Here is a 17043-nt window from a genome sequence, read left to right as displayed (position 1 = left end):
CCGTACAAATTAATTGTTCTCGTTGGAAAGTCAAGATCGCTTTCGGTGCGGCAAAACCTAATTAATGCGTCCGGTTTTACGTTTAATTTTCTTTTTGTATCATTTAACAAATATAATTGCGCTTTGCAAATAACACATTTTTTCAAAACGAAAACAATTTGTTTATGCATCAGAATACATTAATTTTGCATCGAAATCGAAATCCCGACAACTATAATCCCGACAGTATCTTTTATTACTTGATATAGACTTATTCATTATAATACTGTCGGGATTCCGATTGCCTGGAATTTGATTGTCGGGATTTCGATATAAACCCAGTTTGTATGCTGAACGAGAAAATTTAAATGCATTCAATAATTATAATAAACTTAATTGTTAATTGCTCATTAAAATCGCACTGATTTCGTGACATAATCCAAAAATTGTACACTTTCACATTCACGAAACGCAACAATTATGAGCAAATATATTCACGGGTCGAAAGAACTTATCGTTCCGAGATTCTCGGAGGCCATTGACCATCATTTTTTCTATCTAATTCGTTTATGTGGATTCTCGCAATGCTTCTCCTTGGATCTACAAACTAATACTATTTCAACATTACGTAAATTATTTGAGATGTTCTCTCATTGTGTAATTCGCAATTTTAATTAGATTATAATCGTTTTTTTTTATGCATTCCAAGATTTTTATCACGATCGAGATGATGTTTTATCTCTGCAATCATCTAATTAGTGAGAGATTAGATGATCCTTTCAAAAACAAAACAAATAAAGAATGAAATTGATTTTATCTTTTTTTATTTTTTCGAGATACGATTAGGGTCAAATGTATAATTTGACCTTAGCGCTTCTGCTCTGATTTACGATATATGTTTTTGTTTGTTTATATGTTATTTCAGAGATACGTGTCGTGACTGTAGACGTTCGTTTATGTTGAAGGATTTCATTCATTTTTTTTTCGAGTTCTAGATTGAAGATTCATTCAATGAACTGCACTGTCTTAATTTGCTCATAAACTACTTACAGAATTATTATTTAAATATTAGATAACTGTGTATAGTAATACCTCGCATAGTCCGGTTTCGATCAGTCCGAATTCACTATAGTCTGCTTTGATCTGCTTTGAAAAATCCTTCAATGAACTACACTGTCTTAATTTGTTCATAAACTACATGTAGATTTATTATTTAAATATTAGATAACTGTGAACAGTAATACCTCGCATAGTCCGATTTCGATCAGTCCAAATTCACTATAGTCTGCTTTGAAAAATCCTTCAATGAACTGCACTGTCTTAATTTGTTCATAAACTACATTAGATTTATTATTTAAATATTAGATAACTGTGTACAGTAATACCTCGCATAGTCCGGTTTCGATCAGTCCGAATTCACTATAGTCTGCTTTGAAAAATCCTTCAATAAACTGCACTGTCTTAATTAATTTATCAACTAATTATAGATTAATTATTTAAATATTAGATAACGATATACATCAATATCTCACATAGTGTAGCTTCAATCAGTCCGTATTCACTATGACAAAACAACATTTACATCAATATCTCACATAGTATGGCTTCGGATTCACTATAGTACGGTTAGAAAAATTGAAATATATATTTATATATACAATAATACTTCGGCTTCAATCAGTCCGGTATGAAAATTTCAAAACAAACATAAATATTAGATAACAGTGTACAGTAATACCTCGCATAGTCCGGTTTCGATCAGTCCGAATTCACTATGAAAATTTCAAAACAAACTAAATTTTAGTTGAGGAAAATAGAAATAAATTCTGATTTTTAGTTTGAAGAATTTTCAAATGAACTCCAATAAACTGCAATTAACTTATTTGTCAACTAATTATAGATTTATTACTATCATAACTGTGTACAGAAATACCTCGCATAGTGCGGCTTCGATCAGTCCGGATTTACTATAACTAAATTTTTATTTAACAAAATAAAAGGAATTCTAAAATAATATAATTGCACACAATTATTTTTGTATGTATTTAGATTAGTTCGGTTTCAAACAGTCCGGTATATTGACGCACTATACGAGGTATTTCTGTATTATTCTATTGAATTTAATGTAATTATATAATGCATTTATTAGCATGTGACTACTAAAATTATAAAAACAATACACTAATGGACAATACACGTTTGTTTCTCGTTAATCTGATTGTAAAATAAAAAATAACGATTGTTCCAAGAATTGAAATCCTGAAATATCTATAAACAATTATCTATAAACTATTAATAGATTATTTATCAATTGATTAAAAAAAATGAGTTATTTTATTTATTATATATATATATTTCTTTTGCTCAACACTTTGTTGCTATTTATTATTGTTTTATGAGAAATCTGGAAGTATGAATAACATGTTTTCTTCAGTATTGTAGTATAGATCAGTGATTCTCAAAGTGTGGGTCGTGTAAAATATTTGGGGGGGTCGCAAAAAAATGATAATTCTTCGGGGAGTCGCAGAAACTTTTTACGTCCAAAAAGGGGTCGCTGATCAAAAATTTTGAGAATCACTGGTATAGATAAAAAATGATTCAATCTTTGAGTCTATTGTTGATGTGTTGTAGATTGAAATTAATTTCTCATGAGACAACGTTTTAGCAGCAATTTTATACTGATCAGATCTTCAGAATCTAGTAACAATTAACAGAACAGAAAGACATATGCATCCAATACGAAACTATTTACAAAGCACTGCACTAATTTGTTTGGTAATTCGACCATTTGTTTTGTAACGACAATCACAGATGGCAGTGAATTGATTTTTAAAGGTGACCACACACTTTACAGAATATGTTCAATAGGGTCTATATCGCAAGCCCGACAACCGAAAGATTGTCTATTGAAAGACGTATTGAAAGACCGACTTTCGAAATCCCGACTACCATAATCCCGACAGTGTCTTTTATTATTATAATTTCTACAATAACATTTTTAAATTATTGTACTATATTTTAATAGGTACGACGGATACTGAAAAAAAATATTTTTAAGACCTCTTTTGCCCGATTATTAATTGTTGTTATTTATTCTTAAGAACAATAAATAATATTAATTGTATTTTATTGTATTTTTTTTGTTGACTTATTCATTATAAAACTTAATAATAAGAAATATTCTATAATAAAATTAGTTTATGTTATTAACAATAAATAACAACAATTAATAATCTTATTAAATTTTAGATTGTCTGGATTTCGATATAGACGGAATTTCGATATAGTCGGGATTTCGAACGTCGGGATTTCAATACACTCGGGTTTTCGAACGTCGGGATTTCGATAGATGGGATTTTGGTTGTCGGGCTTGCGATTGCCACCGGTTCAATATATACATTTGGCATCTTAAATAATCATTAGTAGAAAACATACTGATTTGACAACCAATGTTATAATTACCGAAGGAATTGAAATTGAAGATGAGATATATAAATTTCTTTAAAAACAAATTGCAGTATTATTTTTATTCTGTTTTATTGAAATATAGATTTTGCAAAACTTGGCAAGTATCACGTAGAGTTCGTCTTGTTTTATATAAGTTTATTAATAAATTTAGTTTTGCGCCATCACGCGGTATCTCTGCCAAGCTTAAAGTTCATATGTTTTGGCGCTGTTTGATTTTTATCATAATTCAAATATTTTAATTAACAATTAATTTGAATCGTTAATTAAGATGAAATACTTCTAACTAATACATACATGCTACAACTACTCATTTTGTATAAATCTCAATAACATATGCAACTACAGATGTTACTTTTATTATGAAAATTATCAAAAATTATTTTTGAATATTCGGACAAAATATGTTTATTATGAATAGTTCTATTAACATTAAAAAATATTTTCGAGAATTACAGCTTGCATTGGGGTTTTTTAATAAAATTATTTATATTTTTCTAAGAAATCTTTATTCCACTGACTAGTTCCTCTAGTGATCTAAATAACATGTAGAGTAACACTAAACGTTAAATCACAAATTTCACCGTTTAACAAACGTTACCTCGTAATTTCGAAATAACTTGTTGAGCATATTCTTCTGCACATTGAATTAGCACAAAAATTGTTCCGAAGATGCATTAATTAATAACTGTATTAATAATAATATCGATGAGTCGTCGATTTGGCACGTTCCAACGTTGATTAATTATATTTAAAAGAAAATACATGAAGTTAATTAGATAATCGAGTATAAATATAATAATAGAGTAAAAAAAAGGCCGCCCTTGTTCATCACGCGTTGTATTCGATAGTTGCTATAGATTCTTCGATCTTGTGGGAGGCCAGATGGTTCTTGTGGGCCGTTGAAGGGTACTTTGAACGTAGTCTAGTCGGTGGAGTCACTGGCAACACCTGATTACATTTCTCTTTAATATTTTCGAAATTTCATTAAAACTTAGTTGGATTCACCTGCTTATTATCCACCTCGTCTTCGTCGGACGTATTGATTTCCTCCTCATCCTCTTCGCAAACGCTCAACAATTCCGAGTTTTCAGGCAATTCCCATGACACTTCACTATTACCATCTGCAAACATCAGTTATTATAATCATACATACTTTTTTGATGAAATTAACAAACCTCTGAACGAAATCCTCTTTTCTTTGACCGTTTTATTCAGTTGATCCACAGGTTGCTTATCGGCTGAAACCTCTTTAGCAACATGATTTCCATTTTGATGTCCTCCAGTACCGTTTTTGCTGGGTAATTTTCCGTTGATTATAGGTTTATCTATAGCCTGAAATATCGCTTTAATTAAGTAATTATGTTGTAATGGTTGATTAAATTTACGTTTTCTGCTGCTTTGCTGGTAGGTTCTTGAAGCTTCAGCGCTTGTTCTTTGGACCACAATATACTTGCATCCGTTTCCATCTCCTTCCTCTTTTTGTACTGCTTGTTGTTTCTATATACTTCGTAATAAGAACCTATGATGATGACTACGAACAACACCGCCAACACAATAACAACCATCTTCTCGCGTCCTTCCTCTTCAACGCTCGCTGTATTATACTGAGATTTGTAGACAACCCTTTGTGGAGCATCTTCCACCCAAGTCTTATCTTTTCCCTAAAATTAATTTAATTTAAACTCAATTCAAGTGATTGTTGTGTTGGTAATTACTTGGCTTATGTTCAGATTTGTGGGTCCAACTGGATTCTTGTGGCTCAGATCGAACTGTGAACTGCACTGAGCGCTTCTCACTCCTTGAGAATTGGATACGTTTACCTTCTCGGCGCCGGCTTTGGTGAAGAACATGTACTCTTCTAGGGGTTTCATAACGTGCTCATTGATTTGCACAAAAACGTCTGCAATTAATGATTAAATAAATGAAATCAATTGATTCAATTTGTAAAGTAAATTACTTGATAAGCAACCGCTGTAATCTTTGTAGATTGCGAAACGCGGATCGCTCGTGTTGTGACCTCCAATTTGCACTTCGTTGGCTCCCATCTCTGGTATTCTTGTGAAAGACAAAGCCGGGATTTGGGCCATCACGATCACGTCTCTATCCACGAGAAGTTCAGACTCGTTTTTCATTCTCTTGTAGTAAATGGAATGTCTTGCTCCGTTGATGAAACTCTTCTCAACTATGGCGCTGTAAACGGCACTCTCGCGATCCTCTTGGAATATCAAGTATCCCTCAGGAGTCAAACCAATCAGCAAGTAATATCTTCGACTAGAACACGAATTAATCTCAATGGAAACAAAATTGTTAATTAACATTACCTATTCTCCGTTTGTAGAAGCAATAAAGCTGTATTCTTTTGCCTAACGTCAGTTGTAGAGAAAGCCAATTGGACTTTAACATAATCCACGGATCCGTTCAGAAAATATTCCCTCCAAAGTATAGATTCTCCGCTGAAATCGGCGCCTTTCTCATCCGAGCAAAATTCACCATAGTAACTAGTCAATTCGCAGTTGCAAGCGTGCTCCTGATTTCGGAAGTCTTCGATGCAAATGCCATCGTTTTTACAAGGAAACGAATCACATTTCATGTCGCAATGCGCTTTAACACCTAAAATAGTCTCTAATTAAATGATTTTCTTCATTTTTAATTTCGATAAGTAATTTCAACGGTTAATGAAAGTATGAAGAAGTAAATTGAGATTAGATATAACTACCCATTCCTCTATCGTTTTCTTTGACTTTGGATGGTAAGTCGATGAGGCTCGGGCCGATCTGCAATCCGCGAATGCATCCAACGTAGCCAGGCAAATTTGGCGGATTATCCGATATTTTGATGAGAGTCTCTGGGTCGTAACCGCCTAAATTCAATTGGAAATAATCTGTTGGTGGTGCGGGTGGTCTAGGCGGAGCGAGGACTTCTAAAAGTTAAACACTGCATCCATCATTCACAAAATTGAAACACCAAAACTTACCTTTCTCCGCATTCGTCCAAGGTTTGTTCAAATAGTTCTGCAAGAGTTGTACGCCAATGGGAATGGTATTGTTCTTATCGTTAACGTGCAACGTGGTGTTCTCTTGCCTCCTAACAATAGCGATTTGCACTGATTTACTCGTATTCAATTCCGCGTATTCCACAGTGATGTTATGGATTGTATTTCCGTAATTGAACATGTAGACAACGTTCGTTCCATTCTCCAAATACAAGTGCACGAAATTGTTGAGATGATCGTTGGCGTACAGAATTAGCGAAGTGTAATCGTATGTGCGCAGATTGATTAGGACTTGACTGGCGAAAATCTGCTTCAGCACGAATTTCTCTTCAGAAACTTCAGCTCCCAAATAGTTCTTCTTCAGATACGATTCCGGATGAGTAAAGGTAATAGCGTTGGTGTTAATATCTAAAAGAATGAATTTACAATAATTACATTGCACAGTACATTATGAGATGTGATTACTAGTTTCGCAGTAAATCCCTTTGTAGGCCCAAGGATTCGGGCAAATACATTCGAAAGTGCTCCAAAGCTCTTTGCATTGGGCACCGTTTTTGCAAGGATTCGGAACACAGGATGGTTTACAATCTTTGATAATTTCGCTCAAATGCACGCTCATGTAACTGTAGATATCCAACACTTCATCGTTGACCACCAAACCGCGGAAGCAGCCAATCAGACCTTGAGACACCGACGATTTCGGATGGAGAAAATCGCTGTAAAAAAAATCAATTTAATAATTTTTAATTGATGAAGTTTCAGGTAAACTTACGGAGCACCTCCAATGAACATTGATCCTTCGAAAGGTCCGAACTCTTCCTCCGGCTTCAAATTATCCATTGCGTACTCTTCGTTGATCATGAATCGCACGTGGTATTTGTTGTAATCGATCCAAAGCTTGTGCCATTCCCCAGCATTCAAACGCCTATCAGAAGTTACTACAAGTTCCTTTGATACTCCAGTGTTTAAAGTAAAGTTAAACGTTAACTGGTAATCTTAAAGAACAATAATTATTATGATCGAAATACTCAGTTAAATTATTTATTATTACCATTGGTTAATGCTACCATAAAGCTTGGGTAATTTGGTCGAATTGGAGGTTGATATAAGAGAATTGCAATCTTTCCGGTGGTTCTAAAAGAAAAAGCCAAATCACCTTTCCTCCAACCGGGGACTTCGATGTAAGATTGACTTGTGGTAAAAGTGACCACGTACTTTTGAGTATCTAAACGTTAATGATTTACAATTAATCAATGATTCAATATGCTTTAATTATCAAAATTACTTGTTTCAACGCATTCCAAAGGTCCCAAAGTAATCCTTCCTAAAGCATCCGGTGGTAAATTCGGTTGCTGAAGGAAAAACATTTCCGTGATGCCTAAGCTCGAGCTCTTGGTATAATATCCATCATCCGCATTCCATTTAGCATCAACTACATCATCACAGTTACACCATTGAGACGGACTTTCGCATTGTCTTCCAATGGAACACGGACAAGTCCCTCTAATTATTTATAAAAAAAATATTAGTTTTCAATTGATCAAAAGATACTAACGAACCTCTTAACATCTCCTATGAAATCTACAGTTTGATTTGCGGAACTCATGAACCAAGTGGCAGAGTGTAATTCCAATGGAGCTTTCAGACAGTCGTATTTGATGTACTGGCTGCAATTCAAAGAATGCGAGACCAATTCTTGAAGCATATCTGCAGTAAACTCTCTGTATTTGATGCTGAAACTGAAGTCTTTCTCTGAAGGAGATCGCACGTCTATTTGACTGGGTAAATTGTGCTCGACTATGGTTTTGGTTGAATCTTCCAAACTTTGAAACTCGCAACGCACGTGAGCTGGAGGGAATCTTCCGTTACCATCAATGTCAATCAAATAAACGTCCGGTTTTGTGTATCCTGAAATTAAGAGTTATTAATAATAATTGGATGTTCTTTGTAGAAAATTACCAAGAAGAGCTAATTCTTCGCACGTTTTTCGATGCTTCGTGAAATGGCAGTTTTTACCGATGTAACCAGTGTTCTTACAATCACAAGTTAAAGTATCTTCCTTAACAGAGCATTTACCGCCGTGTTCGCAAGTATTTGGTCTTTTGCAAGGATCCACGAATTGGCAATCATCTAAAGTTACCTCACCCAAAACCCTTTCCGATTGCAGAACGGATCTCGGTTCCAATTTATAGTTGTTCACTTCAATATCCCTCATGCATCCCACCAAGCCCGCGTTTGATCTGGACCCACTTCCAATCTTAATCTTATCACCAATGGTAAACTTTAAATCCACAAGATTCTCCTTTTTATATTTGTTATCGACGGACAAAAATAATTCTTCATCTTCGTATTTCAAAGTGAGCGTGTGCCAAATTCCTGGTGTCTTCTTCACGCTCAACAGATATGTCGAATTCTTATTGAAGTCGGATAACTCGAAACGGATTTCATCGTTGACCAATCTTATCTCCCAGTAGATGCCGGTTTGCGCTTCGCTCGAAGCGAGAACGCTAAGATTGCTGCTGCTTTTGAAGTCGAAGATCAAGTAAAGGTAATCCGTGTGCTCGTTGGGCCACCAAATGTACGAAGAAGCAAAGGGAAAGGTCAAAGGTATAACCTCGAGATCGGCCTCGTAGAATTCCGGTCTCAAAATACCGATGTAATGGACTTTCGGATTCATCTTCTTCAATTCATAAATGATCGAAATGTCGTTGTAAAAAACGTACTTTATGCTACCAGCAAAATTGTTTCGCGACCATAAACCTTTCTTCTTCTGCAACTCTGGGCCGCCTCCAATGTAAATCTCAGGATCTATATATAATAGAGGATTTCTGCTGATGTTTATGGTCACCAATTCGTCGTTCAGCACCAGATGGATTCGTTCGTGTTCGTGGAAAATGGTCAAGTTGTTCCATTCGGTGAAATTGTTGGATTTTCCTAGAATAGTGTTGATGGGTTCATCGCCGAAATCGATTTCTATGTAGACCGAGTTATTGTAAATGGAAGCTGCAATGTAATGGTCGATACCCTCTTCACCACCAGCTGCATAGAACAAGGAAGAATCATCGAATCTTGTCTTGAAGAGCATTGAAAACCGATTCATAGCCGAATGAACCCTATCTTTCCAATCATAAACTCTGTACGAAACGTAAGAAGATCCACGCATCGTCAAGACAGTCGCAGCTGAAATATTCGAAATTAATTTAATTTAATCTTTTTTTTATTTATTAAACATTACTATAAATATCGCAGTATTCTCCTTCGTATTGAGTTCCAAAACAATCGCAGGTCAAACTGTTGTAGTGATTGATGCAAGTGGAGCCTTGGAAACAGAGGTTGTCGTAAGTCTTGCACTTGTTTATACAGCCCTCTTGGACGTTTTCGTGCTTCGTGGCAATCAACGGTGTTATGGGAAGCAAATCAGAGGCAGATTTGCCTGTACTTAAAATAACATCCTTGATGCACCCAACGAACGATTCTATTATGTATTTAACACCATGCAAGCGTTCTTCGGAGCTTAAACCTAAAATGTATCATTCCTTAGCTAAAGTAACATTAAAAATACTTTATTTGTACCTCCAACTAGTATTACAGAAGCTATGTTAGCAGATACACCGTAATTGCTTTCCTTATCTAAACCCTTCAGATGAGTCTCGCCTTTCAGTTCATCGACTGTGGCCATGAGCCGTGCCGCATGGACGTCGATCCTTACCTAATCCAAAGATTCACAAGAAATGATTGCCTTTAAAGATTTAAATTTCAACAATATTCACCGTAACAAAATGCCATTCGTCTCTGTTCAATCCACGTCCAACTGTTAACGCGGTCGAATGCTTTCCGTAAACGTGAACCACTTTGAGTTGTCCTTGCTGCACGATGATGTAAAGGGCGTAAGGCTGCAAAGAAACTCCTGATGGTGCCTTCACGTTATGGTATACCAATAAACCGTGTGGTAACCTCGTGCGAAATTGAAACGATATCTGACGACACAACCTGCATTACAATAAATACCATAATTTGTCTTAATTCTACGCTCCTTTTTTTTAACAGTATGATGTTAAGAATTCATTGAAATGTGATTATATTTTTTGTAAGTTTAATGCTTTAAAATTTAGATGTAATAAATAAAATGATTTGCATTCAGGCGTGTTTCAGTTGAAAGGCATTGTGACACAGATGAGGAAGAACCTTGTAGTTCAATTACATTAATATTCGCAAATGTAAGCCAAGTTGGTTTCGGTTCATTTGATTGTAGTTGAAAAATGCGAATATAATAATCCTATCCTGTCCTATGAATTGACATACAAAGTGTCATAAAAGAAACGTTACCATTTTATATTATATTTGTTTCATTTTCATGTAATATGAATTATATAATATTTCGAAAATCTATTATCTTTTGTGCAAATATAAAGAAAGTTTCGTGACAAATAAATGATTATTTTTTTTACATATTTCTATTGGCCATAATTTTCTTCATGACTTAAAATTTTCAATTTTTCGTATAAATTCGATGATAAAGTTACAGAAATTAACAAAAAAAATAACTGTGGCGCTCATTCAAGCCCGCTTATATGACGTCACCTACAAACCCGGTACTCCAGCCCGCAGCTAGTATTCCGGGAAGGTCTGATAAGGGTACTACATGGTTAGGGTATATAAACTGCAACATATCTGTACCCGCTCGCCTCACTCCCTAAAATCCCTGATTTCATTCATAAACTCCAAGGCCAACATGTCGCCAAAATCTTCTCCCTGAATCACCACACCCGCACCCGCAAACCCAAAAACAAAATCCCCTTCCCACCGGTAGTTCTCGCCCACAACGCACCCTTAGATGACAATCCTGACATAACACACTTCCTAAATACCATCAAACCCATGTTCTTTCACCAAACCCATGGACGCTATTATAATACAAATATGTAGAAATAAACTATTAGTAAAATAAACATCTTTATATACTTCCATATTAAAAAGTAATTAAATAACGAAATAGTAAAACTTCTTTTATAACATTGCAAAATTTTCAATTGCTTAGATATGTTATGAACCCTTAAGTACTTCGGATAGGTCAGAGTGATCCATCTTCTAGTTATTAAAGAATTTTCTAATACACTTTTCAGTAGGAACAAAGCAATCGCTGCGAGAGGTATTCAAACTTCCTCCCAGTAACTGTCTCAGGCTAAAACCAAAAATAAAATGCCATTCCCTCCAGCTAAACTAGTGCAGAATCTTGAATCTGATGTTCCCATTTTCAATGATCTTACTGAAAACATTAGCCCATACTTTCTGTGATATTCCATATTCCAATTTCTTTCTTATTTATATTTCTTAGTGTCTATAAAATGTGTATTGGGTGTCCTTTAAAATGTGTAATCTTAATGTTTTCTAAATGTGTACTTGTCTAAATGTGTTCTCTAAGATTTCTATTCATGTTCTAAATCTCTTCCTGATTTCAAGAATGTTCTGCATTTACTCTACAAATGTGCTTCTATCCTATAATGTAATGTAAAAGTCGAACCAATTCCAATTTCTTTCTTATTTATATTTCTTAGTGTCTATAAGATGTGTATTAGGTGTCCTTTAAAATATGTAATCTTAATGTTTTCTAAATGTGCACTTGTCTAAATGTGTTCTCTAAGATTTCAATTCATGTTCTAAATCTCTTCCTGAATTCAAGAATGTTCTGCATTTACTCTACAAATGTGCTTCTATCCTATAATGTAATGTAAAAGTCGAACCAATTCCAATTTCTTTCTTATTTATATTTCTTAGTGTCTACAAAATGTGTATTAGGTGTCCTTTAAAATGTGTGATCTTAATGTTTCTAAATGTGTAATTGTCTAAATGTGTTCTCTAAGATTTCTATCCATGTTCTAATATCTTCCTGATTTCAAGAATGTTCTACAATGTGCTTCTATCCTATAATGTTAATTTTTTTTTAATACTCATCAAATCTACCCCTTAAACTGCATGCTGAAAGAGCTTAGGCTTAAGCAGTATGAATACTATGTAAAATTCAAACATGTAAACATTTGAAACTGCGAGAGGTACTTATTTTATTGTAGAGCGTATTTTGGGTCAAAGTGACCTGTCTATAGTAAATACGTTCTAGAAATACCATCAATATTTGGTTTCCCATTAAATATCGTTGGTGTCAACAATAAAGTTATATATGGATCCTCATCATTAGGAAAGAAGTATTCTAGGTAGCGACAAGAAAACATCAACGTTTTGTCTCATATGCAAATGACCAATTTGTTCTACTTGCTTGGAGTGTTTTGAGAAATTAAATCAGTTATAAATGTTCTTAAATTCATTAAATAATAAGAATTAATGTGTGTGTTTAATAATTTGGTTTTCTTTTAATATTTACTAATTGGGTCATTTTGACCCATAGGTAGTACATGTACTTGAGTTTCATTTATTTGTCCGTAGTAGTTACGGATTAAAGTCAATTGTTTGTTACTTAGGTAATGAGTAATTATAATCAATTTTTTTCTTAATGCATGTTGTTTTAAGCGTTGATTTGAATATTTCAAAATAAATTTAAGACTTGTCTAACACAATTAATAGTGTGTGAAAGATAGTTTGAGAACAACTATTGAATACTTTTCGTTGTTCAATTAAAGTGTACTTGATTACCTCAATTGAAAGGTTTGTATGATATCTCCATCGATCTGTATGAACGTATTGGACTGTGCGAACATGAAAGTATTCTGATGTCCGGTTTCGAGGAACGTCAATTGGGGTCCACGATCTCTCGTCGGAACAGGATTATTGTTTGCGCTCGTCACTGGAATCGAATGAAGTAAATAGATTAGCCGTTCCCATGAATCCATTTAAGCATAACTCAATTGAAACGAACGAACGAACGAACGGACGGACTCACTGTTTTGATTTATGCATCTCTTGACGCACTGCAGCTCCGTGTCGAAGCGGTTCCTCTCGTTCCCGGCGCATCCACCCCATATGAACATCGAGCACATCTTGTGCTCCTCGCTGTACGCCCACTTGTAGATGTTCCTGTTGCAAGGTCCTTTATCTGGAGGACCCGGACATCGATTCGGTACATCCCTGTCCACACCAATCGCGCCGTCTGCAATAACCAGCAGCAGGAGGAGCAGAAGACGTGCACGGATATCTGCAAAATCGAAGCAGAAAGAAAGAAAAAAAACGCTAGCTAGTAGCACTTTCCTATTCACAACACAATCATCTAATCGCATCCAATTGAATTCCCATTATTATTTACACAACTGTTTCCATTGTGACACTCTACGTTTTTATTGTGCCACAGTAATCACATAATTTAATAATCACTCTGTTTGTTGCGTAATGCACGTACGTATTTGTCGCGACAAATTCGAAACTTACACTCGATTTCTGCATTCGATTAATTTGCACAATTTTAAATACAAATTTATCATCGATATTTTCAATTGATAAATATGTAAAACCTCTAGTTCAAAATATGACCAAATTGTTGTATGTTTTCTTGGAATAAAAGGAATACTACAAAACATGGTTTTATTTGTTAATATGTCTTAAATTAATTGTTGTGAATCATCTAACACTCGAAATTCTGTAGTATTTAAGTAAATTATTTCGTCCTCTCAAGGATATTATCCTTAGTCACAAATTATTTAAATGTTTGTAATAAAGTAATTTAATACAATAATTGTAGTCTTAATGAAAACGACATGAACTAATGATTTTTTGTTGAATATTGTAACGTTTGTATTTGTAAGAATTTCAGTTTTGTGAACAAATTGAATCAATGCATCTCAATTTTGTGAGCAATGTGCACGAGGCGAAACAACAAATTGACCGCATTTATGCTGCGATTATGTAGATTGCTGCAGTCATTAGACAACGAACTTAAATAGCATATAGTTTGAATGCAGATCTTAGATTAAAACGTTGTGGTTTTTATTAAACGTTCCATATTTGCTTGGACAAGATGAACAATTTTACAAAATCGTGCAAATGAAGTTTAACAAGTTTTAGTTTTGCTACTTTTAAAGTTATATAAATACTGTAATATTGTTAATGAGTATCTAAAAAATTTAAAGTTTAGACAATATGAAATGTTGAAACTTTATTATACTAAAAAATATGATTTTTGTAATATTCAATGATAAAAAAAAATATTTAAAATTTTCGTATTCTTTAAAATTTAATAATAATTTAGTGAATTGAATGAAGAAGTAGGATTAAAATTAACGTTTTTCTTCATTTATAAAATAACTACTCGATGCTTAGCGATTAACTTGTCTAGCAATTCGTTATATATACTATATGGGTCTATATCGCAAGCCCGGCAACCGAAAGACCGTCTATTGAAATCCCGACGTTCGAAATCCCGGCTGTATTAAAATCCCGACAATCAAAATCTCGACAATGTCAAAATCCCGACTTCCATAATCCCGACAATCAAAATCCCGACTACCATAAAAATGTTATTATAGAAATTTATAATAATAAAAGACACTGTCGGGATTTCGATATAGTCTCAATTTCGATATAGTCGGGATTATGGTAGTTAGGATTTTGACATAGTCGGGATTTTGAACGTCGGGATTTTGAGCCAGCCGGGATTTCGAACGTCGGGATTTCGATACACTCGGGATTTTGAGAGACGTGATTTCGGTTGTCGGGCTTGGGATTGCCACCGATACTATATACACCACGATAGTTAAAAATTTTACAAATATAGTACTTTTCTACGAATATAATCCTCATTGGTCTTCTGATAAATTTATGGTAAAGTTGAAATTAAAAAATTGTATGGAACAAACATATTTTTAATGAAACGCAATTACTTATTCAGCAATTTTCCTTGTAAATTCATCGAATTTAAACTTAGATAATATAGAAATATTTAGAAAATATATTTTCCTTGGCTCAATGTAATTGTTGTTATGATTTGATTAATATATGTAACTTTCGTCGTGAATTCCTTTGATCTTAGAAAAAACTTCTTCATTCTGTAGTTTGGAATGCGGTATGCTTTTATGTTTCAATATGGTCAAGTTTCTTTTATTTTTATTTTGAAAGAGTCAAAGGACAAATTGTGCCGTTGATTGAAATTATGCATTTCCTCAGTTAAGTGAGTGTCGGAGGACCGTTTCGAGCCATTAAACGGCGCGCCGACGAATGGCGGCTCGCCAGAATTTTCGGGACAAAATCCAATTGCGTGCATTAACACTAATTCGAACGTCGCTCACACATCTCTCTTTCTATCTTCGTGAGTGTATATGTGTGCACACTTTGTCGTCGTCGTTTCCTATGTAGCTAGCATCTCTTCTCCATCTACACATTCTTCATCTAAGGCCTCTTACCCTTCTTGCAGGAAATGGATGACGTCATCGCGGCAATTGGAGGCGGCCCCAAAGTGGTGGCGAATTACCCACTTATGCGATTAAAAAGCCTCCGTCTCGAAAAGGTCAAATCGCCTGATAAGTACAAACTAATCATATTTTGAGGTCCAAAACAAGTTTTTTCACAATGGGATTATTTTCAGGATGAAATACCGTGCATCAACCTACGCGCGCTCTTCTCTCTTTACACAAAAATTCAAATCACTTCGGATCTCCTGATCATCATCATCATCCTACTTCTTCCCATCACAGAGCGACAGACGCACTCGACACAACCGCCCGCACTCAACACTAGGACCTTATTTTAATTATCCAATAAAACGAATTGAATTTTTATTTACCACATTCAATTATTCAATTCGCTTGGGCTCAATTACAAAATTGCATTCGGAACAGGTAGGTAGGAGAGTCTGAACTATTCGGGGCGCGCTCCAAGAAGATACTGAAGAACTGCTGCTGACGATCGCCCACAACTCAGCTGTGTCCATTATTCAACAATCCAATTTACGATCACGCTTTCGGAACGAGCTCATTGCGACATCCACAACGCTATTCATCGTTAACATACAATTTTTACATATATTCCAAATGAATTTCCATTCAAGTTTTCATTAACCAATACTGAAATCAATCTTAGTCTTGATTTCCAATTCCTTAATTTTGATCACTTTGTAAACTGAAGAAAGAACATTTATTACAATTTCGACTACAAATACGTAAAACCCTTTTTTAACTATTATTACTACTATACTATAGATACTTTTTTAACTATTGAAGTAGCTGAAAAGTTCAAAATTAGTAATATTTTTCTTAAATATGAATAAGGTACCGAAAACAAGTACACATTACCACTTTCTTTGCAATATTTAGGCCACATACAGAAATTCTATAAGAAAAATAGGAAATAAGTTTGCGAAGTTGAAGTTTGAATTACAATTGTATCAAGGTAAATCATGGTATTTCTGGAATTTTGCAGGAATCTGGAAAACTCGTAATTATTTCGACCAATCTGATGTTTATTGGAAGAATGGTCTAATAGCTGTAGATGCTGTAGTAATAGCTTCTAGATGCACTAGAAAAAGGTTTTAGATAAATCAGTTGATGTTGGGGATAAACCGGAAATGATAAACGAAGATGTAATTGCTGAGATTAACGGAATGGATGATCTTCATGCAAGTACCGCATTGCTTATTTTTTGTATCTAGCTTGAGCAATAGATTTAAA

The 17043-nt window shown here is 34.5% G+C and overlaps 1 protein-coding gene across 1 annotated transcript; it reads right to left on the bottom strand.

Annotated features, from left to right (window-relative positions):
- Positions 1-3935: 3935 nt before the first annotated feature.
- On the bottom strand, positions 3936-15964 carry LOC108556443. The gene is made up of 21 exons (XM_017912608.1): positions 15781-15964; positions 13332-13583; positions 13085-13235; positions 10210-10429; positions 10013-10148; positions 9675-9959; positions 8399-9619; positions 7999-8347; positions 7725-7942; positions 7491-7664; positions 7212-7434; positions 6905-7155; positions 6422-6847; positions 6164-6367; positions 5769-6057; positions 5405-5718; positions 5163-5347; positions 4833-5108; positions 4623-4779; positions 4453-4568; positions 3936-4395 (listed from the first exon to the last, which is right to left on the bottom strand). The coding sequence occupies exons 1-21, from the start codon at positions 15806-15808 to the stop codon at positions 4276-4278; spliced, it is 5595 nt and encodes a 1864-aa protein (XP_017768097.1). The 5' UTR covers positions 15809-15964; the 3' UTR covers positions 3936-4275.
- Between the last annotated feature and the right edge of the window lie 1079 nt (positions 15965-17043).

The sequence above is a fragment of the Nicrophorus vespilloides genome, unplaced genomic scaffold, assembly GCF_001412225.1.
Source record: "Nicrophorus vespilloides isolate i.1.1-1 unplaced genomic scaffold, Nicve_v1.0, whole genome shotgun sequence".
Classification (NCBI taxonomy): Eukaryota; Metazoa; Arthropoda; class Insecta; order Coleoptera; family Silphidae; genus Nicrophorus; species Nicrophorus vespilloides.
This window is presented reverse-complemented; position numbering and strand designations above follow the sequence as displayed.

Bases quoted from the DNA above. Each gene is read 5' to 3' on its own strand.
- LOC108556443 (XM_017912608.1), bottom strand. From the start codon at position 15,808: ATGACGTCATCCATTTCCTGCAAGAAGG. The intron at 10,430-13,084 runs GTAATCAAGTAC...ATTGTAATGCAG, and splicing joins ATACAAACCTTTCAATTGAG to GTTGTGTCGTCAGATATCGT. The intron at 6,058-6,163 runs GTAGTTATATCT...AGACTATTTTAG, and splicing joins AGAAAACGATAGAGGAATGG to GTGTTAAAGCGCATTGCGAC.